The 25753-nt window shown below is 41.0% G+C and overlaps 1 protein-coding gene across 1 annotated transcript; it reads right to left on the bottom strand.

Moving 5' to 3' along the window:
• Nucleotides 1-1265: 1265 nt before the first annotated feature.
• tmc5 (transmembrane channel like 5) lies at nucleotides 1266-25066 on the bottom strand. The gene is made up of 21 exons (XM_033623264.2): nucleotides 24945-25066; nucleotides 24321-24494; nucleotides 21062-21273; nucleotides 20782-20859; nucleotides 15507-15623; nucleotides 15293-15395; nucleotides 12932-13013; nucleotides 12559-12819; nucleotides 11410-11552; nucleotides 11123-11267; nucleotides 10637-10789; nucleotides 10091-10257; nucleotides 8940-9015; nucleotides 8720-8817; nucleotides 8527-8622; nucleotides 7095-7170; nucleotides 5687-5820; nucleotides 5315-5488; nucleotides 2814-2892; nucleotides 2613-2705; nucleotides 1266-2521 (listed from the first exon to the last, which is right to left on the bottom strand). The coding sequence occupies exons 2-21, from the start codon at nucleotides 24392-24394 to the stop codon at nucleotides 1949-1951; spliced, it is 2934 nt and encodes a 977-aa protein (XP_033479155.2). The 5' UTR covers nucleotides 24395-24494; nucleotides 24945-25066; the 3' UTR covers nucleotides 1266-1948.
• Between the last annotated feature and the right edge of the window lie 687 nt (nucleotides 25067-25753).

Raw genomic sequence — 25753 nt, 5'->3', positions numbered from 1 at the left:
AGTTGGTTTTTGGTTCGATGCTTAAGGTTAACAAGAGCTTAAAGGATAACTTTGGTATTTTTCAACCTGGGCCCTATTTCCCCATGTGTATTTGGCGTATGATTCATGGGTACAACTCGTTCTAAAATTGGTTCAGTATTGAGGGAGGCGGATGCAGCCGGGAGCCGTGAAACGAGCTAAAACGGTAACGGGGGCAAATGCATCCCATGTAAGTTTGCGCATTAAAAGTGCTTTTTTCGCCACTGACCGGTACCCATGAATCATACGCACACATACACATGGGGAAATAGGGCCCAGGTTGAAAAATACCAATGTTATCCTTTAAGGGATGTTCAGGTTTTGTTCTACAACATAAAATACATCAGTAAATGTCACACTTGTAAATTTTGAAGCTTTTATGCGTCTTAAAAAAGACGGTTGCTAACAGGCAGCTAAATGAGACTACAGTGAATCATCATGCCAAAAACAGCTTTACAGCCTTATTGAGGTGGTGACGTTGACATCATGCAACTGCTGTGTAGTTAATTTATAGCCTAACGTTTTTTTCTGCAATATTTTTTGCAATAATCCAAAATCCAGTGGAAAAATCCCATTGGTTTTTGTCAAGGGCAACGCTATATTCCAGGTCAGCCTACAAAAAATTCTCATCCCTGCACCACTCCATAGCGACAGATCTACCAACCAAACATGAGTCATTTATTCATTTTCCGTAACCACTTATCCTGTTGGAGGTCGTCGGGGGGCTGGAGCCTATCCAAGCTGACACTGGGCGAGAGGCGGGGTACACCCTGGACAGGTCACCAGACTATCACAGGGCTGACACATAGAGACAGACAACCATTCACACTCACATTCACACCTACAGCTCATTTAGAGCCACCAGTTAACCTGCATGTCTTTGGACTGTGGGAGGACGCTGGAGTACCCAGAGAAAATCCACACTGATACAGGGTGAACATGCAAACTCCAGTTCGAACCAGTAACCCTCTTGTTGTGAGGCAACAATGCTAACCACTGCAGCATCGTACCACTACCAATCACAAGTGATTTTTCTTTTAAAGTGATGGCATCCAGTGGACACTACCCAAGATGTCACCCATTGAATGTCTTTTCCATGACAGTCAATCAGTGGTTAGGGTGATCTCCAAAGATGAAGCTCTGTTACCTTTTCTTTCAATTCCTGAGTCATTAAGATCAATAACTATGTGGGAGAGAGATTTAGATGCAGAATTCCAGTATGTGGAGAGACCTTTGTGACAGTGGTGTTGAAAGAAATATTCCAGACTTTATTCTCCTTGAGAAAATGGACCAGCATTCTCCATTACAATTGCTTACAATATAAAGTTTGTCAGAATGTGTGACAGTATACATGCTACATGAAATCTATGAGCTCAGACAGGATGGTACAAAGGTGTACAAGACTTAATTACATCTCATTCTACAAACACTTACAGAATACATACATACATACATACATATAAGGCAGGTATATTCAAGATACAATTTATGAGTTTATACCAAGCTTGATCTATGTACTCCAGAGATTTTATTAAAATTGAGTTAGTATCTTTTAGAAAAAGGTGTAACCTCTGGACCTCACAGTGTTTTCATTTCCATGTGAAAGCCTCCTCTAGACATGGGGTTGAGAGGTCAACTGCCAAGCTTCTCAGGCTACATATATATTAATACATTTTCATTTCAAAACGCATAACTATTGCTACATTTTCAGTCATGAACAGTCGTTGACCTGCACTTGGACAGCAATTTACAGCACTGTTTACTGAGGAAGGTCCCACTTTTCATGCAGTGTTATGGACTAAGAACTGATACTGATTCATCTATCGGTGTCAACACAAATCATAACCTGACAAGTGTGATTTCAGTCATTGAAATCATTGTTCTGTTTAATCATTTGTCTGCGTGGTAAGATGAAGTCAGACCCCTCTGGTCAGTAACCGTCATCATACTCATTCTGAGCCTGCTGCCGGGCCAACATGGCCTGTATGAGAGCGCTGGAGCCTGCTGGAGCTGGGTTTTGTGGAGGAGGTGGGACCATCTGAGTCCTGTCCTCTGCCTCTGCTCTCTGCCTGGCTTGCATGACCTGCATCATAACACTTGACACAGAGGATGGCTGATCACGTGCATCATCTGTGACATCCTCTGCTCTGTGTCTGGCTTGCATCGCCCGTGTGACAGCGCTGGATGTGTTGAGAGGGTTTTCAGAAAAACCCATGCTGTAATAGTCATCGCTCTCCTGACCCTCGGCCCTCTGCCTGGCCTGCATGGCCTGCGTGAGGGCGCTGGAGGATGATTTATCTCCATCTTGGTCCTCAGCTCTCTGACGGGCCCACATGGCCTGAATCACACTGCTGGAAGTGGAGATGTCGGAGGGAACGGGCACACCACCACTGCGTCTTTCTTCCTCTTCTTCAAGCTGCTGGCGAGCGAGTAAAGCCTGAACCATGGCGTTTGAGTTGGACTGGCCGCTTGAGGAGTTGTCATCTGAACGCCATTTGGTGTGCTGAATGACGGGAGAAAATACGCAGCGAGGTTGATAACATATCTCAGGCTGAAAGGTGATTAGTTAGCATGAAGGAGTCCTCACAACAAACCTTTTTCTGATTCCTCTTTTTGGATTTTTTATCAGGATGAGATTTCTGGAGATTCTGGAGTTTGTCTAACAAGAAGGACTTGTCTTTCCCTTCCTGGTGAGAGAAAGAAAAGAGAAAACAGAGTAAGAGTGATGCAGCCATTTGGACACATACCAAATAGGTACCAAATAAAGGCAAAAATATACAAATGCACACACTCACATTAACAATCTGTTGTCTCAGTAGACTAATAAGCTGCTTGCGGCCCTGAGTGACTTGCCAGAAGATGTATATAATGACGCTGAGAAGGAAAACATGTAAATATTGTAAACAACATTTGCATACTGACACAAAATATGCAAAAATGTACATGAACACACACAGTCTGCATCAGTCGATGTTTTAATAGTCAAATGATTGTCAGAAAAGGCACCGCAGCATTGTGACTGCTCAGCACCATGGTTACCCTGCATGTCTCAGGAAACCTTGAAATCAGTGATCTCAAAGGTAACTGCTTCGGCCATGACAGGCGATAACAATACTACATACACAACACACCTAACTGTCCATTTTGTCGACACACTGCCTCTGTTAATTCGCTTCTTACAAAGATTTCTTTGAGGGGCGGTTCACCCCAAAATCAAAGATACACATTTTGTTTCCTCTTAGCTGTAGTGCTCTGTATCAATATAGACTGTTTTTGTGTGAATAGCTGAGTGTTCGAGAGAGATGTCTGCCTTCTCTTGAATATAATGGAACTAGACGGCACCTGGCTTGTGGTGCTCAAAGCACCAGAAAAATACATTTGATAAACTCAACAGCCATGTCTCTTTAAGAAATCATGACCCGGTTATTCAAGATGATCCACAGACTTTGTTTGGGCAGTTTCATGTACGAACTGCACCGCTCAATAAAGTTAAGGGCACACTTAAATCACACATTAGATCTTGACAAACAAATTATTCAAGTTTAAAATCTTTAATGATGTACATTGTATAATTTATTGATAACAAAATGACGTAACAATGTTCAATGGAAACCAAAAGCATCAACCCACTGAGGGCTGGATTTAAAATCACACTGAAAATCAAAGTATAAAATTGGCCCCTAAGTGACTGTATACACTCCCGAAAACATCTGGGCGTGCTTCTGATGAGTCAGCGGATGATGTCCCGAGGGGATTTCCTGCCAGACCTTGATCAGGGCATCAGTGAGCTCCTGGACAGTCTGTGGCAGTACTAGGCAGCATTGGATGCACTGATGCATAACGTGCCATAGGTGCTCAATTGGATTTAGGTCAGGGGAACGAGAGGGCCAGTCAATGGCATCAGTGCCTTTATCATCCAGGAACTGCCTACACGCTGCCCACATGAGGCCGGGCAAGCAATCGGCCCATTCCTAACAGGCATGTTGTTAATGGCCATTGCACTAGACTAAAAAGCAGTCATGAGCATGTCATGAAATATTGTACAGACATACATGGTCCTCAGAGGATGAATTCTATGGACTTCCACCATGAGGTCAAATTTTAATTTGTCCAGTATTTTGGTTTAGGACCAAACACCTGCAAAACTAGTGACATTCCAATCGGCCTCAGCTGTACGCTGTGTTTACTGCTGATTAGCTAATGGATTCCTGCTGCTAACGGTCAAGCCCCAACTTCACCTGAGTGCTGTGGTGGTACATGCCTATAAATGTCCCAAACACAGAAAGTAAGAAGAAAATACAGGCAGAGAGAAGAGTCTCTGCAGAAACACACACTGTCACACAATTCTAGTGAGTCATGCATGATGATTGGGAGGGATTACTTCTGTGTGAGTATTTACATTGTTTTTAGGAAAATCCTGCACAGTGTATCTTTAATATTAGTATTTATCTCAATACACAGCTGTGCCTAAGTAGAGCCTCATGAGCCGCTGGCATGACTGCATAAGACACTGAATGTTTCTGCTGATAAAGATCATGTGATGTGATGAAAAGCTCCAGAACAGCTACTAAATGGACCTTGAGGTGAGGTTGTTGTGTTGACATTAAGAACATCTGAGCAGCACATAATAAGACAATAAGGGCCGTTTCATACTCAACACATGCAACGCGAGCAAGCAACGCAAGCAACGCACTTCCTTTCATAGTCAACACATTGAAGGCAAGCGACGCGGGCGACACTTGAAATGCAATACATCGCTCGCACAATAGGGGGTAGCAGAGTCACCGGTGCATTCCGGCTAGCCAGTACTGCTGTAGCTAGCTAGTACCTTATTTATTAGAGTGCAGGGCACAGAACTGTCATATAAAAAGTGGTGTGCCCGTACGGGTTCGCAAAGTTTTTCCTCCTCGCCCGCCATATTTCATACCTGCTTCTTCTGTGAATAACAAAAAGTGGTTAATTTCAAGTACGTCGCTTGCATTATCACCCCCGCTGGCAACGCATGGTATTACACGCGTTGCTGTGTCGCGTATCAAAAAAATGGACAACACATTTTGAGACGCGAGCATGTATCATGACGGCCAATGCGTCTCGATGCGTCCCAATGCCTTTCACGTCTGCGTGCCTTTGCGTCGACTATGAAACAGCCCTAATTGTGGTAGTTTTTTCTCCTGTGTTTGATCTTCAGGCCCAAAATGACTCAAAATGTGTTTTGCTAAAATTAGCTGGATTCTATTTGCATCATCAGCACAATAAATGTAACACACACAACATGACACTTGCAATATGCACTTACATTATGATGAGTGAGATGAGAAAGTAGAAGATTTCACTCCTGATGACATTTTCGTAGATCCAGACAGCCCATTGAGAACCAGGGATGTCCTGCAGATCATCCATCCACACTCCAACCACACTGAAGGTGCTGTTGAGTCCCCGAAAAGGACCGCACTGCTCTGAGGGAGTCAATCTACAGGGCAGGACAAAGTGGACAAAACAAGACTGAGGTTTGGTTTTGGGGGGAATTTGCACTGGTTAAGAATGCAGCACATGTCAGAGACTGGTACTGTTGAGGTTTGTGATCATTTTATTCTTGTAAAATGACTTCCTTTGACTTCATGCTGTTAATGTGATATAAAAGTTTCTAATGGTCAAAATGACCTCGTACCTCCAGGCAGTGTATGCAACCATGGACAGGGCTCCCACAAAGAAAGGGAAGAAGAGGAGGGCGATGAAGATGGTTTGCATCTGAGCTGCTCTGCCTGATCGCCGCGGAGGCTGGCAGTTCTGGGTCAGGCTGACCTGGGGGAGTGGGAATAAAACACACACACATGAACAAAAACAAACAACACAAACCCCATTTTTCATTCATTACTGCAGTACCTCATATGATATTAAAGTTTACAAACCCCTGAGGTCGTTTCAGCCTTAACATCATATCGGTTTCACTCCATAATAGAAAACCTAAAAACCTCATTAGAGCTTTGAAAAGCATTGCTTCAAAGGTCATTCAGCATGTTCATGAAACATTCAGCACCACATCCAGCCTGGGTCAAATTACCAATCATACTGAATTAATCCTCTGGAATTGATTGACCTTGCCCGGTACAGTGCAACAAAAGGTTCACTCCATAAATCCCAAACCCTGCCTGTCTTTTCCACAACACAAAATAAAGCATGTTGTCAGTGTGATGAAAGGATTTAAATAAATAATTTAACCAGGTGGACAAATAGCGTAACGTGAGCCTAAAACATTATAGAGCAGCTTGGCCAGCATGTGCCTATGGCCATGTGTAAGAGCGTAGGTTTACATGTCTTTAATTTTGTAAAAGGAAAAAAGTCCCCTGCAACTTTCATGTTTTCATTTTTGGGGACACATGTACATGTGCCTTGCGTCTCCCTCAAAATCTACACCTATGTTCATGTACCCTGGAAATCCAGAGTTCTCGCGAGAGCACAATTTGAATTTGCTCAGCGAGTCACTCTGGCAATCAGTAATGATGCTCATTACCCATGCCGTTGGAGCCGAGCTGCACCAATCACATCGGTGTATCTGATACAGGCGGGCCAGAGGCGAGCTAAACAGATGACGACAGCGCTGCGACGAAGAAGTCCGGAATCAGTCAGTAAACATTGCAAGATGGCTACGGATGAACACCAGTTGTTTGAAACGACTTTGGCCGCTACAATGAACGAGTTAGACTTGGCTTTTTCTCTAAAAGAGGAACAGAAGACGGCGCTCGAGTCTTTCCTTTGCAAGAAGGACGTTTTTGCTATTTTGCCGACCGGATACAGCAAGAGTCTAATCTACCAGTTAGCTCTGCTGGTAGCTAAGCTCTGGATACGTCACCCCGTGTATTGTTCTGATTGGTCGTTGTGTTTTCCAATTGCGTGCAGTGATATTTACAAATGCATGCTTTGTGCCGCCCCTCGAGTTGGGCCATTTGCATTACTCATAGCCAGACCCTAAATCTTTCTAGATTTGGGTCTGGATTTCCAGGCTAATGTTCATGTATCATCAGGGCAGTTTTTTTTACAATCACCACGGCCTCTAAATTTTATGAACTTGCTTTTACCTTCTTTAAGTAGAACAAAATGAAGAATTTGAGGATCTGAATGGCCGGCAGCAGAGGAGAGAAGTAGATTCCAATCCTATGGAGAGAAAATAGAGGATAAGCTTTATTAATAAATTCGCACTGAGACAAGGGGAGAAAACACAAATCCTTCAATTCCATTGAGTTATTAGATCCTTTATAAAGTGCTGAATATATTGTTCTATCTTAGACAGGCTCTGTTCTCTACTGGACTCTTTGGGTAATCTTGAGCACTCATTTGCCCACTGAAATATGCGTAAACGTAGCTGGCCACTCAGGACGTGCCTGCCTGATTAATAGGACTGGGTATTGTTTGAAGAATTACAATACCATCACTCATTCCAGTTACCTCAAAGTGATACCGATACCAATAGAGTACTAACTTTGATGCCCATAATGTAAACTTTTTTGATGACAACTTGATGCTGAACTGCCATCTTCATTAAATACGCCACACTCAACTTCACCACACCACAGACTGCATGAGTTGTAGTACCTGCTGTCGAGGGAGGCTGAGCTCTGCGCCACGGACAGTTGTGAAAGTCCGCCCAGCAGCACACATTCAGTGACAAAGCTAGCTGTTAGCATCACACGAGTAATGTTACAGTAACGATTATTAATGTAGCCATCTCATTGTTAATGTGAGTTTTGGGAACGTTTAATGGCTCAGTGTTGGATGTTAGCTGCTGCTGCTGCTGCTGTGTCTTGCTAACTGGGCAGATGTTGAACTGATGATTTGCCAGAGGAGAGTTGCTGCAGAGATGGCAGCAACAGAAAGTTTGCTGATCCATCGGGGAGTCGGGACAGTCAGAAAGAATGACACGCAGGTATTTTTTGACTGAAGACGTTTTGATACTTCTTGATACTGGATTATTTCAGTCGATACCTTAAAGGTCTCGTTTACCAGTACTCAGCCCTATTGATAATGTGTGAATCCCATAGTATATAAGGCAGCACACAACTTTGTCCGCTACCTTGTTATGATAAGCGTTGCTGATTTGCCCACTGGTCAGGATTAATAGGGCTGGGTCTATGTTATGTCACGACAGAGCATTTAAGCATCAGGCCCGACACACTGTACCCATATTGTCCAGTAAAGGCCGGAGCCTGTGTGACGTAGAATGAAGGTTACAATATTGTAACCCTAGTTCTATTAGCAAAGGTGGGGTCTTCTGCCTTGGGGCCCTGTCGCTCCTATGTTGCTCACTGAGGAGGGTGTAGGATAGCAGACAGTGTTTGCTGCCTTATACACACATATTCAGATAGGCGCGTCCTGATTGGCCACCTACATTTATGCAAATTTCAGTGGGTGAATGCCTGCTGGTAATTTGAGGAGAGTATTACCCAGAGTCCAGAGGGGGGTTTGTGTGTGCTAATAGAAATAGGGTTACAATTTCATAACCTTTCTTCTTACCAGGCCAGAGTCTGTGCGTAGATGAGTTCGAGGACATTTCTGGCTACGTCAAACTCTGGAACCCCCAGACGAGGTAGTAATCTCGTCCCAACCACACTGTTGTAGACAAATGATTATAATTTAGAACTGATGTTAAATTTATCCATTTCTATGATTCTGAAGAGTACAAACAAACTGAACCTATTTAACTCACTTGCTAAGAAACTCTCCAAAAAAGGATCCCAACATCAGGAAAAGGAAATCAAAAATGACCAGACGGTACAAAGCCTGTCCCACCATGGACTCCCAACACTGTGGAGAACACAACAAGGTCATGAATGACTGCTTATATTGATGTCTATTTAGAATATTAATGAAACCAATACTGGTGTGTTGTAAGATGGCAATTAAAGGTTCATCTCTGTCAGACATACTGAAAACTTGTTAGCCACCACATTCATCCAGTGATAACACAAGACAGCCAGAATGGACATCTTGAGAAACACATTTCTGTGGGAACAGAGAAAAAAAATTCAAGAGTTACTGACGCTTCAAGTAATTGTTTAACATTGTGTCTTTGCTTTTTTACTGAGAGTTAGATGAGCAGATTGACACCACTTTCAGATGTGTACATTAAGAATGAAGCTGGAGCCGGCTCCTGTTTGCTTAGGGACTGTTCATTATAACGGGGGAGAAATGGGGGAGGCATGTCATATATTAAGCACTGGGGAATTACTTTTAGTTTTTGTTTTGGCTTTGGGAAGTGACATTCTACTTTTGTTTTATTTATTATTTTGAAAGGCGTTAATTCAAAATTACACCTCGTATCATACCCAGATTTTCACATTTCTGACGATTTCTGAACATATCATGTGTGATGAACACTTAGTCAGGAAACATACCCAGATCTAAGCTTAAAATACTAATATTTCATCAAAATCTCTTCATTATACATGTTCCACTGATAAATAATGACATTCCCTTAGCTTAGCATAAAAGCTAGCAACATACTGAAACAGCTAGCCTGGCCCAGCACTGTTCGAACCTATAAAAGTAATGTTTCAAAATGCATATATATCCTATGTAATCATGGGCCAGTAATTTGCATGTAACCCATGTATTTGGGAAGGCTGCGATCACGTGACCAATCACAAGACATAGGAATTTCCCCCAGGAGTCTGAAGTTCAGAACTGTGGGAAACCAAGGGAACTTTGAGTCATTTTAAGGTTCTTATGTGAATGTGAAGGAAAAAAAAAAAGTTTCAAAATGACTACTTGTGGTTTGGCGTGGGAGTAGTCAAGTAGTAACCACCTGTGTCATTTTTATGCTTCATTTTTACCGTACGGGTTAAACAAATGAGATATGTCTTAGTGAGTAGTGAGCTTTAGAGGAGCTGCTAGGCAGTTTTATTATCCTCAGACAGAGCCAAGCTAGCTTTTTCCTCCCATTTGTAGTCCTTATGCTAAGCTAAGCTAATCAGCTGCTGGCTCCAGCTTCATATTTAACAGACAAAGTGGTATCAATCTTCTCATTTAAGCAAGAAAACATAGCATTTACAAGCTATATGTGTCCCTGCTATCGTACCCGACCACCAGAGCATAGATCTGTCTGCGCTGGCTGGAGTAGGGCTCAAACTTGTTGAAGAGGGAGTAGAAGAGCGGGACGACCAGGTTAATCAGAGACACCACAAAGGGAACCAGGAGAGTCTCTGCCTCCTCAAGCAGAGACCAGCTGGCGGTGTCTGTGGCCTGCTATAAAGATAACAGATGGAGGTCAGCTCAAGATAGCGCTAGACAACGAACACTGCGTGCAATATCATTCATCAAACCCTGCGCTGCTGGTAAATGACTTGACACATTACTGTCAGTAGGTTGCAAGCTTATGACGCATGCTGATAGGGATTTTAAAGACCAGATACTACCATGCAATAAAGTATTATCACACACGTGTTTTCTACACATGCAGTTGATCTGCAACTGTGCAAGGAAGGAGATTTAATACTAATTGAATTGGACAATATGATTTTTTTCAGACAGTGGAAAAACTTTTTTATGTTCTCGTCTTTATCCAACAAAAACAACTATTCCACTTTAACAATTAAGACCAACTATTCAATATTAGCTTGTGTACCTGCTGTTCGTATTGGCAGAGGTAATGGATGCTAGCTCCACAGCCAACAGCCAAGCCGGTGGAGAGGAGCCAGGAACCAATATGAACTCCAAAGTGCTTCAGCTTTTCAGAGAGGGTTAGCAGCTCCCTCTGGGCCTTCTCTGACAAAGACTCCTGAAGAGGACAAACATGGCGATTAAAAAATAATGAGGCACGTCATGGGAATTAACCTCTGAGAGAACTAAGTGCCTGAAATTTGTTGAAAGCTCGTTATGAAAATATAATTTGCAGTTATGAAATGTAACTGCAAAGCACAGTGTAGCAAGTTGACGAATATAAATTAGAGGATATGTACTGTATTAAATAAACATGTTGTTCATAGCTTCTTGTTTCAGACGTATTTCATGACATGCAGCTGAAATGATTTTTTAGTAAAACACTTCTCTCTTTCCTCACCTGGGGTCTTGATTTACAAAAGTGGGTTTGTAACAGTGAATTACTGCTCACCTTTAGTTGGATACGTAGATTGTTCTTGCGCTGTCTCACTGCTCTCTCATTGGTAATATTAAAATCCCAGCTGCACAGAAGCTGCCAAGCGCTGTTTGAAGTCGAGTCTGCTAGTACGTAGTTTTTCCTGAATGAGCTGGCCATGCTGCGTGAGGAAAACATGTGATGCACATTTTTTTGTGTTTTAACTACTGTTAAACTGAAGGAAAATTTAAAAAGTCAAGGAAATGTACCATAAGCCAAAATATTGTGATTTACATTCGTATTATGCAGACAAATGGACTGACCTGAAGATGAGTGCGATTCCACACAGAACCATGTAGACTGCAATAGTGAAGAAGTAGGCTAACTGCATGTTGTACTCCACCAGACCCACCAGGGTTTCATTGCTGTAGCCACCGTAGTACATGACGGTGTAGTTGAAGTAACCCTGGAAAAAACAAAACACATTTAAAAAAGCACTTGTATTGAGCATCTGTATGTTAATTAAACATAGCCTACATTAATCGTATTTCTTTTTTTTTTTCTTTCTTTTTTTTGCGACTTTGGAGCGCATCAAGCTGTCAACAAACACACAGTTGCCTCTTTATACATCCAGCAGACACAGAGCGACATTAATGTTCTTTCAGAGTTGTAATTCGGGCGACCTGACAAATGTAATTCCAATATTTACTCTCCTTTTTGCTCTGTTTTGGTCTCAACCAGCTGGGCAGGTAGAGTACAGTTAGCTTATCTGAGTTTTTTGGCTAAAACAGCTGTCTGCTGTATCTGTAAACAACACTAATATCAGTTGTGGGAGTGAACCAAGATGTTAAAGCAACAGTTCACCCTAAAATCAAGTAGTAGTGCTATTTATCATTCTAGACTGTTTTGTTTTGGTGTGAGTTGCAGAGTGGTGGAGATATTGGTGATAGAGATGTCTGCATTCTCTCGAACATAATGGAAATAAATGGCACTCGACTCATGGTGTGCAGAAGGTAGCATGCATCGACTGTTAGCTCACTTAGCATTACTGAGCTAACTAACATTACAGCTTAGCTGAGAAGAACATCATTAATGTTTACATCTTGTACTGTCATGAGGATGACCCTCTCATCTATGAGTAGATGCACATTTCCTTCTGTGTGGTGACACTTGGCGGGTGTAGTTTGGTAAAAAGAAAATAGTCCCTACATGAAACTGCTCACAACAAGGTCTGTGGATTATCTTGAGTGACCATGTCATGATTTCTGAAAAGAGACAAGAGTTTTTCAAATGTTTGTTTTGTTTTGTTTGGAGAACTCTTCAACGTTAAGTATAGTAAGTGCATTCATTGTAAATATAAAAATATTGATTACAGAAACTCTAAAATGCACAATGATTTGACGTGTTAAAGACCCCTTGGATTGTTGTGGCTTTACAAAATGGTATGTGGTGTGGTAAGAACCTCCACTTACAGCTCCAGTCAGTATCTCCAGCCCACTGAAGCTCACATTCGGAGGTATGTTGGGTGTGAGGTCGTAAACAAGCAGCGGGATGGTGATAAAGCCAAAGTTGACCAGGAAGGAGAAAATGTTGAACATGAGCAGCCACTTGAGGAAAACAAAGTAAGAGAGGACGCTGGTGCCAAACTTGCCACTGATTTCTTTCATGATGCCTTGCCACAGCTGCAGGGTCTGCCTGGCTGACCTTAAACTGTAGCCACACCTGCGGAAAGACTGAGAGAACAATTTGTGACATGTCAAGCAAAATGAGTGCAGGCTATCAATCAGCTGGCTGTACTCAAGATGAGTTGTTTAAGTATGGTGTTGCAGCATATTGTTTACTTACCAGTGACACACTCTCAGAGCAATCTGCAAAACATTTGAACTGGCGAGATTGTTTGGAAGACTTGAATGCCAGCACCTGGCTCCTGTGGAGGTAATTTACAACATAATTTAGTGTGATTTAGTGCCTTAAAATATATATTACCTAATGACTTAGATGAGATGAATGAGATGAATTATGACACACACAACCACGGATGGATTACTGAACAAGCCTGCCGGGCACGGGCCCAGAGGACCAACGTGTTAGTGGCCCCCTGTCCTTCACCTGCTTAATATCTCTCAAATGAACAAACACCAGCCATAACGACAAAAATGGGTTAAAGGATCACAAAGAGACACACAACCAAAAAGACACAAAATTACCTGAAAGGGACACAAAATAAAAACAAAGGGAGACATAACAACCAAAAAAGACACATAGTTGCCTCTAAGAGACACAAAATAACTACACTGACAAACGAACCTCAGAAAGACACAATATGACTACAGAGAGACACAAAACAATTACAAAGAGACACAAAATGACTACAAAGAGACACAAAACGACTACAAAGAGACACAATATGACTACAGAGAGACACAAAACAATTACAAAGTGACACAAAATGACTACAAAGGGACACAAAACGACTACAAAGAGACACAATATGACTACAGAGAGACACAAAACAATTACAAAGAGACACAATATGACTACAAAGAGACACAAAACGACTACAAAGAGACACAATATGACTACAGAGAGACACAAAACAATTACAAAGAGACACAAAATGACTACAAAGAGACACAAAACGACTACAAAGAAACACAAAACAATTACAAAGAGACACAAAATGACTACAAAGAGACACAAAACGACTACAAAGAGACACAATATGACTACAGAGAGACACAAAACAATTACAAAGAGACACAATATGACTACAAAGAGACACAAAACGACTACAAAGAGACACAATATGACTACAGAGAGACACAAAACAATTACAAAGAGACACAATATGACTACAAAGAGACACAAAATGACCACAAAGAGACACAAATTGACTACAAAGAAACACAATATGACTACAGAGAGACACGAAACAATTACAAAGAGACACAAAATGACTACAAAGAAACACAATATGACTACAGAGAGACACAAAACGACTACAAAGAGACACAATATGACTACAGAGAGACACAAAACAATTACAAAGAGACACAATATGGCTACAAAGAGACACAAAATGACAACAAAGAGACACAATATGACTACAAAGAGACACAAAACAACTACAAAGAGACACAAAATGACCACAAAGAGACACAAATTGACTACAAAGAAACACAATATGACTACAGAGAGACACGAAACAATTACAAAGAGACACAAAATGACTACAAAGAGACACAAAACGACTACAAAGAGACACAATATGACTACAGAGAGACACAAAACAATTACAAAGAGACACAATATGACTACAAAGAGACACAAAACGACTACAAAGAGACACAATATGACTACAGAGAGACACAAAACAATTACAAAGAGACACAGTATGACTACAAAGAGACACAAAATGACAACAAAGAGACACAATATGACTACAAAAAGACACAAAACAACTACAAAGAGACACAAAATGACCACAAAGAGACACAAATTGACTACAATAAAACACAATATGACTACAGAGAGACACGAAACAATTACAAAGAGACACAAATTGACTACAAAGAAACACAATATGACTACAGAGACACAAAACAATTACAAAGAGACACAAAATGACTACAGAGAATACAAAACAACTACGAAGAGACAAAAAATGACTACAGAGACACAAAGTGACTACAGAGATACACAAAACAACTACAGAGAGACACAAAGTGACCAAAGAGACACAAAATTACCTCAAAGAGACACAAATGACAACTGAGACAAATTACTACAAAATGGCACAACATGACTACAAAGAGTCACAAAAGCAGGAATAGACGCATAACAACATCGCAAAAGGAGGTAAAACAGTTATAAAGTCTGTGTGTCTTGATTCTATGTAGGAGAGGTGATGGGGCCTTTCACATATCTGTGTCCATGGGCTCATTGTCTTACGATTTTCTGTCATTATAATAGATTGTTGTGTAATGTGCCTTGTCCCAAGTGAACAGTGTGTGTACGTGTGTGTGTTTGCGCAAATATACGTAACGTTTCCTCCAGTGATCTACACTGCAACACAGCGTCACCTTGTCTTTGCAAACAGAATCTTTATTTTATGGCTCTCAGCAGGGTGTAATGGTTAACTCAGTGCCTGGAATGACACTGACAAGGAAGCTTATCGCCTTTAACTGCTTGTCAGTCAAAACCCACCTGATATGTTTCTTCTCTTCAAAGCTCATTGGAAGGTCTCGAATGGCCCGAATTTGGTCTCTTGTTGACAGGGCAACGAGCTCTTTGACAAGGTTCTGTTCCTCTGTCACACACAAGATGACAAGATATATCCCTCTCTGTTAGACTACCATCCAGAATGCAGATCAGGTGTCACACTTCACATCACAATCCAACACTCACCACCGGCTCTTACCGTTCTCCATCTCGCTCCTGATGGCATCCTCTGTGAGAGCTAGGTGGGCAGGATCACCGTTAGGAAACATGCTCATCCTCCTCATTGCCATTCCCCTCCATCTCATTGTCATGTTCCCTGGATGAACAAATGTAAACAGAAGAATGTGTTTTGCTGTTGAGCAGTGGCTGTCATGGATTTTCTTTTAGGCGGATGGGAGATACCATACAGGAGCAAGGTGGCAGTCATTTAGGTTTGTAACGCCTGCGCCTGCTCACACATGCAAATATTTGCTCTCCCACAACATCCTGACAGAGATTTACTTTCTTCTCTTTGCATTTTCCTGATTAATTGATACACATGAACTTTGTGTGTACTGTAAATGCACAAATTGAAAGTACAGCTGATAGCAGTGCAATACTGTATGAGCTAGTGTAGGTGCTATCATGCCTCTGACTACATTATCTTTACACCTGATTAAACCTATGATACTGAGGCTGCTGGCATCCGCAGCTGGGCTACTGTGCCAGCTGTGTTGCTTAAGTGAGATAGAATGGTAATGCTTAACAATACAGTCTGCATAATGGTATCAGTGAGTATAATAATGGTAATAGTTAGATAATATTAGAAGATAATATAGGAAGAAAACAATTATATGTATGTACAGTACAGGCCAAAAGTTTGGACACACCTTCTCATTCAATGCGTTTTCTTTATTTTCATGACTATTTACATTGTAGATTCTCACTGAAGGCATCAAAACTATGAATGAACACATGTGGAGTTATGTACTTAACAAAAAAAGGTGAAATAACTGAAAACATGTTTTATATTCTAGTTTCTTCAAAATAGCCACCCTTTGCTCTGATTACTGCTTTGCACACTCTTGGCATTCTCTCCATGAGCTTCAAGAGGTAGTCACCTGAAATGGTTTTCCAACAGTCTTGAAGGAGTTCCCAGAGGTGTTTAGCACTTGTTGGCCCCTTTGCCTTCACTCTGCGGTCCAGCTCACCCCAAACCATCTCGATTGGGTTCAGGTCCGGTGACTGTGGAGGCCAGGTCATCTGCCGCAGCACTCCATCACTCTCCTTCTTGGTCAAATAGCCCTTACACAGCCTGGAGGTGTGTTTGGGGTCATTGTCCTGTTGAAAAATAAATGATCGTCCAACTAAACGCAAACCGGATGGGATTGCATGTCGCTGCAGGATGCTGTGGTAGCCATGCTGGTTCAGTGTGTCTTCAATTTTGAATAAATCCCCAACAGTGTCACCAGCAAAACACCCCCACACCATCACACCTCCTCCTCCATGCTTCACAGTGGGAACCAGGCATTTGGAATCCATCCGTTCACCTTTTCTGCGTCTCACAAAGACACGGCGGTTGGAACCAAAGATCTCAAATTTGGACTCATCAGACCAAAGCACAGATTTCCACTGGTCTAATGTCCATTCCTTGTGTTTCTTGGCCCAAACAAATCTCTTCTGCTTGTTGCCTCTCCTTAGCAGTGGTTTCCTAGCAGCTATTTGACCATGAAGGCCTGATTGGCGCAGTCTCCTCTTAACAGTTGTTCTAGAGATGGGTCTGCTGCTAGAACTCTGTGTGGCATTCATCTGGTCTCTGATCTGAGCTGCTGTTAACTTGCCATTTCTGAGGCTGGTGACTCGGATGAACTTATCCTCAGAAGCAGAGGTGACTCTTGGTCTTCCTTTCCTGGGTCGGTCCTCATGTGTGCCAGTTTCGTTGTAGTGCTTGATGGTTTTTGCGACTCCACTTGGGGACACATTTAAAGTTTTTGCAATTTTCCGGACTGACTGACCTTCATTTCTCAAAGTAATGATGGCCACTCATTTTTCTTTAGTTAGCTGATTGGTTCTTGCCATAATATGAATTTTAACAGTTGTCCAATAGGGCTGTCGGCTGTGTATTAACCTGACTTCTGCACAACACAACTGATGGTCCCAACCCCATTGATAAAGCAAGAAATTCCACTAATTAACCCTGATAAGGCACACCTGTGAAGTGGAAACCATTTCAGGTGACTACCTCTTGAAGCTCATGGAGAGAATGCCAAGAGTGTGCAAAGCAGTAATCAGAGCAAAGGGTGGCTATTTTGAAGAAACTAGAATATAAAACATGTTTTCAGTTATTTCACCTTTTTTTGTTAAGTACATAACTCCACATGTGTTCATTCATAGTTTTGATGCCTTCAGTGAGAATCTACAATGTAAATAGTCATGAAAATAAAGAAAACGCATTGAATGAGAAGGTGTGTCCAAACTTTTGGCCTGTACTGTATATTGTATATTGTGTATATGGTATATGTGTATTTATGTGTAGATCATATGTATATATCTTGTGTGCCCACACCCCACAAACCCATGTCATCCCAATGTCTCACATACACACATCCTTGTACTTCTATCTTGGTGAGGACCCTCTTTGACACAATAGAGTGCGCCAGGGCTGACATCAAAACCCAGAAGTTTAGCATCGCGCTGGTTCCCGGAAGAGAAAGTGAATGTGATTTTTGCATTGCGTTTTGGATTATGTCAGAAAATAAGCTCTGTGGCTAACACAAGTTTATGATACTCACAGGTTTTGTTCAGTGAGATAATCTTCACATATGAACACCTTTCATACTGCATTTGAAGCTTAAATGCGATCGCTAGAAGTAAAAAGCTAACGTTAGGCTTTAACGGACTACATGACTACTCCACAGTCGCGTGACTCTTGACGTCACCGCCACTAAGCTTTCAACTGATTCCAGCCGCTTTATTTTAAAAACATTGTATAATGGGGAAATCGGACTGTTTAAGCTAAATAAGAAGCTGTAATGGCGGACTGCCAGCACTCTCGCCTGTTCAGGGGTGATGACGTTTAATGTCCCCGACAGGGTTTGTAGTTGTATTGAGCAACTTGTTAGCAACCGCCTTTTTTACGACACGTAAAAGCTTCAGAATTCACAAGTGGGGTATTTACTGACGTGTTTTATATCGTAGAACAAAACCTGAAACTCACTTAAGCTTTTGTTAACCACAGACCTTATTTTACCAAAATCCCCTTCAAAAAGCATACTGACTTTTAGACGAGAGAACCGGAAGTGCTAAAAGCGCTAACGGAGTTCTGGGTTTACTGGCACACTCTATGCATTCCCTAGCCCCTTACCCTGGCCTTAAACATCGCAACTAAATGCCTAACCCCAACCCTAACCTGAACCTCAGTCTAACCTGAACCTTAGAACCAAGTCTTAGCGCTCAAACAATCATTGGAAGAAGTAATGTCCTCATTTTGAAAAATGTCCTCACTTCTTTGCTAAAATATGCTCTTTTGGTCCCCACTATGTACCACGTACAAGTACACACACACAGAAGCGTGCGTCCATCTGCATACACAGTGTGTATTGTATTACTTGTTTTTAGTTTGTCATTTTTTGTTTCTTTGTCCCCTTTTGTTTTTATCGTACGTCTCTGACTTACTTTATATAATCTTTTACAGCTGTCCATGTGTTCCTGTACTTGTGTTTATTTGGTCCGTTATCACTTTATTGTACAATTTAAACAAATAAGATAAAATAAAACAATATGGCCTGCAAATTATGGGAACTGCCCATTGGTTCGACATCCCATTGTTCCGACAATATTAAACCCATTGTTCCGAAGTCCCGTTGTTCCGAAATCATCATGATGCCCTGTGGTTAAGGTCTGGTTAGGTTTAGGCACAAAAACCACTTGGTTAGGGTCAGGAAAAGATCATGGTGTGGGTTAAAATGAAAAAGAAAGTGACAAACACATAAGCCGTGAGCCTGCTTCGCCTCAAGCCTTTCCCAGCTGACCCAGAGCCGGTCGTGGCGCACCATCAAGGTAGAAATACGCCCGCCAGGAGCCGTTCAGCACCGCGGAGAGCTCCCCACACAACCCCGACCCCAGAGTTAATAACAGGAGGTTATGGTGTTTCACTCTCTTCTCTCTATGACACTTGTATCTCGACCAGTAGCCTACTTTTGTTGCATTTGCTGTTTGCTATGGTACACAAATACAGTATAGCCTAGTATAATCACATATCGGAACAACGGGACGTCAGACTAATGGGCTGTCGGACCAATGACATGGACCCGCAAAGTGTAATTAAGCTGTAACAAAACTAAGAGTCCACAGCCACGCTAGCAGCTCTGTGAGTCTGTACATACAGCTATGATTTAAGCTAAACGTCAGCATGCTAACAGACAGGACAGTCCTAATAAACAATGTATAGACCAATACAGAACTAAACCTTCCTAGTTTATCACTTATGACCCACTAGAAGTGAATGGTGTACTTTTCTGCAGAGACTCTGCCCTGTATTTTCTTATTTTCGTCTTATTTTCTTAATTTCAGGTGCCAGACCATGAGCAGCAGGCATCCAAGAGACACAGCACCAAACAAAACGCAAATGTAGCAAGGCAAAAACGCCAAATGAGAGTGAATCGAAGGTTGGCTTTTACTTTAACTTTTGTTGGCGAGCATGTTCACAAACAGTAACCGACAATCCTGCATAGTATACCTTTAAGCAGGTGTAATGTTTACCCTGGTCACCATCTTAATTTAGCATGCTTACATTTTTAAATCGGCATTAAAAAGAAAGTAAAACTGTTGCTGATGGAAATGTCATTAGTTTTATAGCTATTTGGTCATAAACCAACGTATCAGACAAATTAAAATTTGGAGCCGATGATAAAGCTTTAGGACTGTGTAGGTATCACAACAGTTATCAGTTCATCCTGAGCAAAATATTATTTTTTAACCTAACATCATGGAAGTCCATCCAATATTTGTCCTGCTGTTTTAGTCTGGACTAAATGGTAAACCATCTGTCAAACTGACATAGAGTCATGCTGCTTTTGTGGCTATAACTGTGAAGGTGTCTCTTGATGTTAAAGGGTAAAGATATGGTCAATACGTGTATACAGTTTTATACTTTTACAGACACATTTTAAAAATGTTTAGATTGTGTCCTTCAGATTAAGACAACCTTTTCCCCACAAACCCCTTCTTCTCTCTGTCTTATTTTCTCTGCCAACTTCCTTGTCATCTGTTTTTGTGTGGAGCCTCCATTAATAATTATCTAGTAGGACTTTGCTAAGCTGATAAATAATCAGAGTCGACAGGTCAGCAGGACGTCACATTTATATTGAATTATTGCCTCGTAATAGACTCAACAACGTCGTCTGTGTGTGTGTTTAGCGATACCCTAGCAACAGTGTGAGAGTTTACAGTAACTGTGAAAGGAAACTATGGAGAGAGATTAGTGTAACTCTTACCTGATGTTGCAGAAGGAAGGTGAACAGGAAGTGATCGATCATACTGAGAGTCAGCTGGGATTTGGAACGTACTGTGATCTGAATAAAAGACAGGAAATAGGGAGGACAACAGAGGTGTCACTTAGCAACACAGAGAGGCACATAGAAATCTGTAGAGACAATTGACACAGGCAAACAAGAGCTCAGCACCAAATACTTTTGCCTTTTTTTCTATGATACAAGAAGTAAAATATTGTTAGACTGTTTAATAAGCTCAGTTGCTCAGTGCTGGTCCACTCACTGTGGTCATGCTGCCATGGAGGACTCCCAGGGCGCGTTGAAACGAGGCCCATGGGGATGCTTTCCCTCCCCCTCCAGCTCTCCTCCTGCCAGCCCCCCCAGGGCACTCCCCCCACAGCATCATCCCTGCTGGTCTGACCAGTGTACGAGTTATACACATCCACCCTCTCACCCCTGGCATAGGGGTTAGCGTGGTGGGTTCTGTTGGAAGACCTGTGACAGCATGAAACAAATAATATGTGAAGTGAAACTGTTTATCATTAAGGTCAGTTTATGTTTATGATACTTGAGAGCACTGGGGTTATCAGTTCAAGTTATCATTATCCTTATCTGTAGTCACAGTTTTTCTCAGTTGCTTATACATTTCTCGAATCATCCTTAATATTTGCACAACAGTAAGTGCATTTCCCCAAACAAGTTGTGCACTTTTTCAGTACATCAGCCTCAACAGTACCAAGTTACAAATTACTGTGTTTGAGAGATTGATTGCAAGAGACTGGACGGGATTCACATTTATACCTTTACTGTTTGTACCGTCATTTGTTGACTGACCATGTCATTGTGATACAGCAAAGAAAAAGACCAGACTTTTTTACAGCACCACAGAGCATGAAAGGGAAAAAAAATAAAATTAGAAATGTAAACAAAGGAAACACCTCTTGGGCAGAACTGCATGCAGCTCTGAACCTGTGAGCTATTTTAGAGCAGTGGTTCCCAACTGGTGGGCCCAGGTCCAAAAGCGGATTCCAGGTCCATACTGAATGGGCCGCAAGTGAATCGTGAACATGTCAAGTTTGTAAAAAACACACTTTATTTTGAAGGACAGTGAATTTTTGGCACAGAGCTCTGACTTTAAAGTGCCATTTCCTGCTGTAGAGTGAGTGACTAAAGGACAGCTACATGACACATCAAACTAGCTCAATGACATGGCCAAATGCAAGTATGATGGTGAATATATTGAACTGTGTGGACCTTGAACAATGAGTGATATCTGGACCCCGTGGCTGGACCAGTTGGGAGTCACTGTTTTAGAGAGCTAGTTGCTCTAACGCTTCTTACATTAGTGAGAGTCAAGATTCACCTGAGAGTAATTCATCAACTCAGGACAAATTTACAAAACAGTAAAGTAGAAATGTGTAGAAAATATGTATGACAGATAGTGACAACTGGTTCAACCATTTTGCATTCAATGACTTATACAATGAACTAATACCTATATATTTTGGGGGGTAACACTGTTCAACAGAAAACCAATATACTACAATTTCATCATCATGACATATGCAAATAATAATGGAGGAAACAGCAGTTATACATAATCATTTGCATGAATGTGCCAGAGTAGGGCTGATAAGATGTCATATTTTACTATGCTTTTATGATGGCCATCGGAGTTAACAGTAAGGATTTTATCACAATGTCTAATTTTAGACATCCCAGATCAGGCAAAAGCTTCCTCGTCAAGGGTTTTATCACATGTAGCACAGAAAATGTCATCTATCTATTAAAATGTCCATGTGATAAAATTTATGTAAGTAAAACAACACGTATGCTGAAACAAAGGATTAGTGAACACAAGAGCTCCATCAGACGAAATGATATTAATTATCCTGTAGCTCGTCACTTTAATTTGTGTTCTCATCCTATTTCTTCTCTACATTTTCAGGGCATTGAACATATTGAACTGCCAAGAGGGGGGGTATAGATAGGAGGTTATGCCAAAGAGAGCTTTCCTGGATTGATACTTTAAATGCTCTAGAACCCATTGGTCTTAATGAAGATTTTGATATGAGTGTTATGCTGTAGATCAGGATGTTTCTAATCTTGTTGGTTCGTTTCTTTTTTGTGTAGAGCAGGGGGTCTATGATATATGACGGCTCTAGCCTGAAACCCTCCCATAGCCCCCTGCTCTATTTTTGATCTATTTTCTATCTCATTTTGAAAAAAAAATATTTTTGAAGGTATTTTTTATACCTGTGATATTTGTTTTTGTGGCACTTTTACTGTAATATACTTTGTGATTGTTTTTTGTTTTTCTGTATTCACCGTGTTACACTTCTTTTTCAGTTAATTTAGGTCCCTTCAGTAGGATTCACAGCCTACACCTGAAAACTACAATCCCCAGAAGGTGGTGTGGCCTCTAACTGAGTGTGCACAGGTGTTCTGCATACTGCTGATGATTAGAGCAGGAGTGACATGTTCTTAACCTGCCTGTTCATTGTGTGTGTTGTATGCTCTGATGAAGGTCTTACTGACGGAAAGCTAAGCAATATATGTGAATTTTAGTGCAAATTTAAGTGTGCGGAAATCCCCTTTTTTCATCACAATGTCTATTGAAAATTTGAAATAAAAATGAAAATAAAAATATTAATGATAATAAGGCTTTAAGTAACATTCCTCTTGACTCTATTTATTGTGCATTTTGTCTCTTTTTTTTTTTTAAATTAATTACAATCAAAATACAAGTGTCTGTAAACATAACTACACAAAATTGTAAAAATGAATAAATAAAAACTTGCAAATTGCAAATTGATAGTGAAAAGCGACAAAGAGACGTTGGATTATTTAAACAATATTATTCTTTCTGTGTTAACATAATTTTTTTTATTTTTAAATATATCGGTTATTGTTAATACTGGTGAATGCAAAAAAAGGGCTTTGTTTAAAAGAATAAGAATTTTCTTGTCTGATGTTCACAATTGATGATGTGGAGGCCAAAAACCGAAGCAACTGAAAACTTTAAGTGTCATATGTATGACTAATATGGAGGTGATGTTTTTCTCCACCTATCAGCCAAAATGCCATTTAGATATATAGACGAGCATACGCACTTCCTCCTTAGTAACCTACCTATCTACCTAGTTGTACACCCACCTCATCAAGTAATGCACCAATGGGTAATTATAGTGATATAATATCCTACAAGGAAGTACAAGATTAGAGACCAGTGGACTAATGTTTTTGCCTCTGAAGTTTAGTGTAATGTTTTTTTTTTGGAAACTTTAGACCTTAAAGTTTTTACCCCAAATTATAAAAAATAATTGAGTCATTCCTACAGCCTGGGGTATAGCCAAGATAAACTCCACTCAGCTGTGTGTTCCTTGAGGACATCCTGTCCATTCTTTCACATGCCCTTTGATTACAAGTACAAACAATACATGGCACTCACTCAAACACATTCCTGGATAAATTAAAATAAGGGAAGCTTCTGTTTTTTCAATGATAAATGACAAATCCACATTTTCCATATCACCACAAACCTTCTATCAATTTCCAGAGTATCGCTGTCATGGTAGGCAGGGTTGAAGAATCCTCCGTTGCTGTAACTTGTCATGAGATCCTTCAAATTGATCCTTTTGCTGGAGACGATCCTTCAGCTCACCCAGTCGCTCTTCAGTATGTTGGTGATTGTGTCGTCCAGTTCCAGTAACACACTGTAAAACACATGCTCTTTAGTGTGCTATAATAGGGTGTTTGATTATATGCCTTAATGACATGTTGTATTGAGGCTGTAACTGCCAGCTAAGTCAACTTTAATAAAGCCTAAACATAAGGGCCGAGTGCCTCTCTGTGCTCAGAGTGACAGGTACATTGCTGGGGGGTAAGCATGTGTAATCTAATCTCTTGGTCCCATCCTCATCTGTTCATCATTAATTCAAACATCAGATATGGTTTCCACCACAAGTAGTAGCCTGGCTCTATGGTTCTCACACAGAGTCACTGAAGGATGGCAGAGTAGGAAAATCTGAATAGCAATGAACAGAAAACTACAGCCCAACAAATCATAAATTAAAGTTAGAGAGAAAAAGGCTCAACACTAGGATGACAACTATTGCATGAGTTGAACAAGGCTGTATAAAATATATTCCGTTATAAAGCCTTACCTGCTAAATGTGTTGTGATGTTGAGAGAAAACACAGAAGCAAGTCCTGATAAAACGCTGTCCAGCGGCAGGAAAGTGTTTCTTTAGAAGCCCGAGGAGTGAATGAGCCTGAGAACCACCGGCAGTGAGATAAAAAAGTCCTGCTGTCTACCAGGAAGTGTGTGCTGAGCTCATAAAGGTAAAAGTCCACTGCTTAAAGCCACAGTGTGTAGGAATTTCTCCCATCTAACGCTGAAATCATATTTTGTATTCAAACAGATGGCGCACTCCTTCATCCAATATTCTGCCCCACAGACGACTTACCCGCACAATGTACAAACAAATCCAAAATTCTCCTTTTACGAGAATAAGTCAGATTATTGGTGGAGGTAATAGTACAACAGTGATGACATATTTATGAATGCAGACATCAATTTTTGCCAATAAACAACTGAAAATGTTACACAATGTCCTTTTAAGAAGAGGTGATGGTAATCCCACGTGGACCCTTTGTGTTGTGGCGAAAAAAATTAATCCCTTCAGGCTGAAATGTAATTGGCATCCGTATTCAGACTTGAAGTGGGTGTCCAATAGGCCATGTTGTATCTGCTGTTGGCTGACCTGTGGTGGTGCTTAGTGACTGAAGCTTTCTACAGAGAGATGGAAGATAGATAGATAGATAGATAGATAGATAGTTAGATAGAAATCCACCACCTTCTTAGAAATCATTTACAGGGAAGTGTTCTTGTAAATTACACACTAACTAAAGGGGAATCCCCTCAGCAGGATAGCTACATAAGGCACGAAACCCAGCACCCTTTAAGAGGGATT

Source organism: Epinephelus lanceolatus, chromosome 3 (genome assembly GCF_041903045.1).
Source record: "Epinephelus lanceolatus isolate andai-2023 chromosome 3, ASM4190304v1, whole genome shotgun sequence".
Taxonomy (NCBI): domain Eukaryota; kingdom Metazoa; phylum Chordata; class Actinopteri; order Perciformes; family Serranidae; genus Epinephelus; species Epinephelus lanceolatus.
This window is presented reverse-complemented; position numbering and strand designations above follow the sequence as displayed.

Excerpts from the sequence above, each read along its gene's own strand:
- tmc5 (XM_033623264.2), bottom strand. The coding sequence starts at position 24,394 with ATGACAAGTTACAGCAACGGAGGATTCTTCAACCCTGCCTACCATGAC. Across the intron at positions 20,860-21,061 it reads TCCATGGCAGCATGACCACA|ATCACAGTACGTTCCAAATC; the intron begins GTGAGTGGACCA and ends TCTTTTATTCAG. Across the intron at positions 7,171-8,526 it reads TACGCACAGACTCTGGCCTG|GATTGGAATCTACTTCTCTC; the intron begins GTAAGAAGAAAG and ends TTCTCTCCATAG.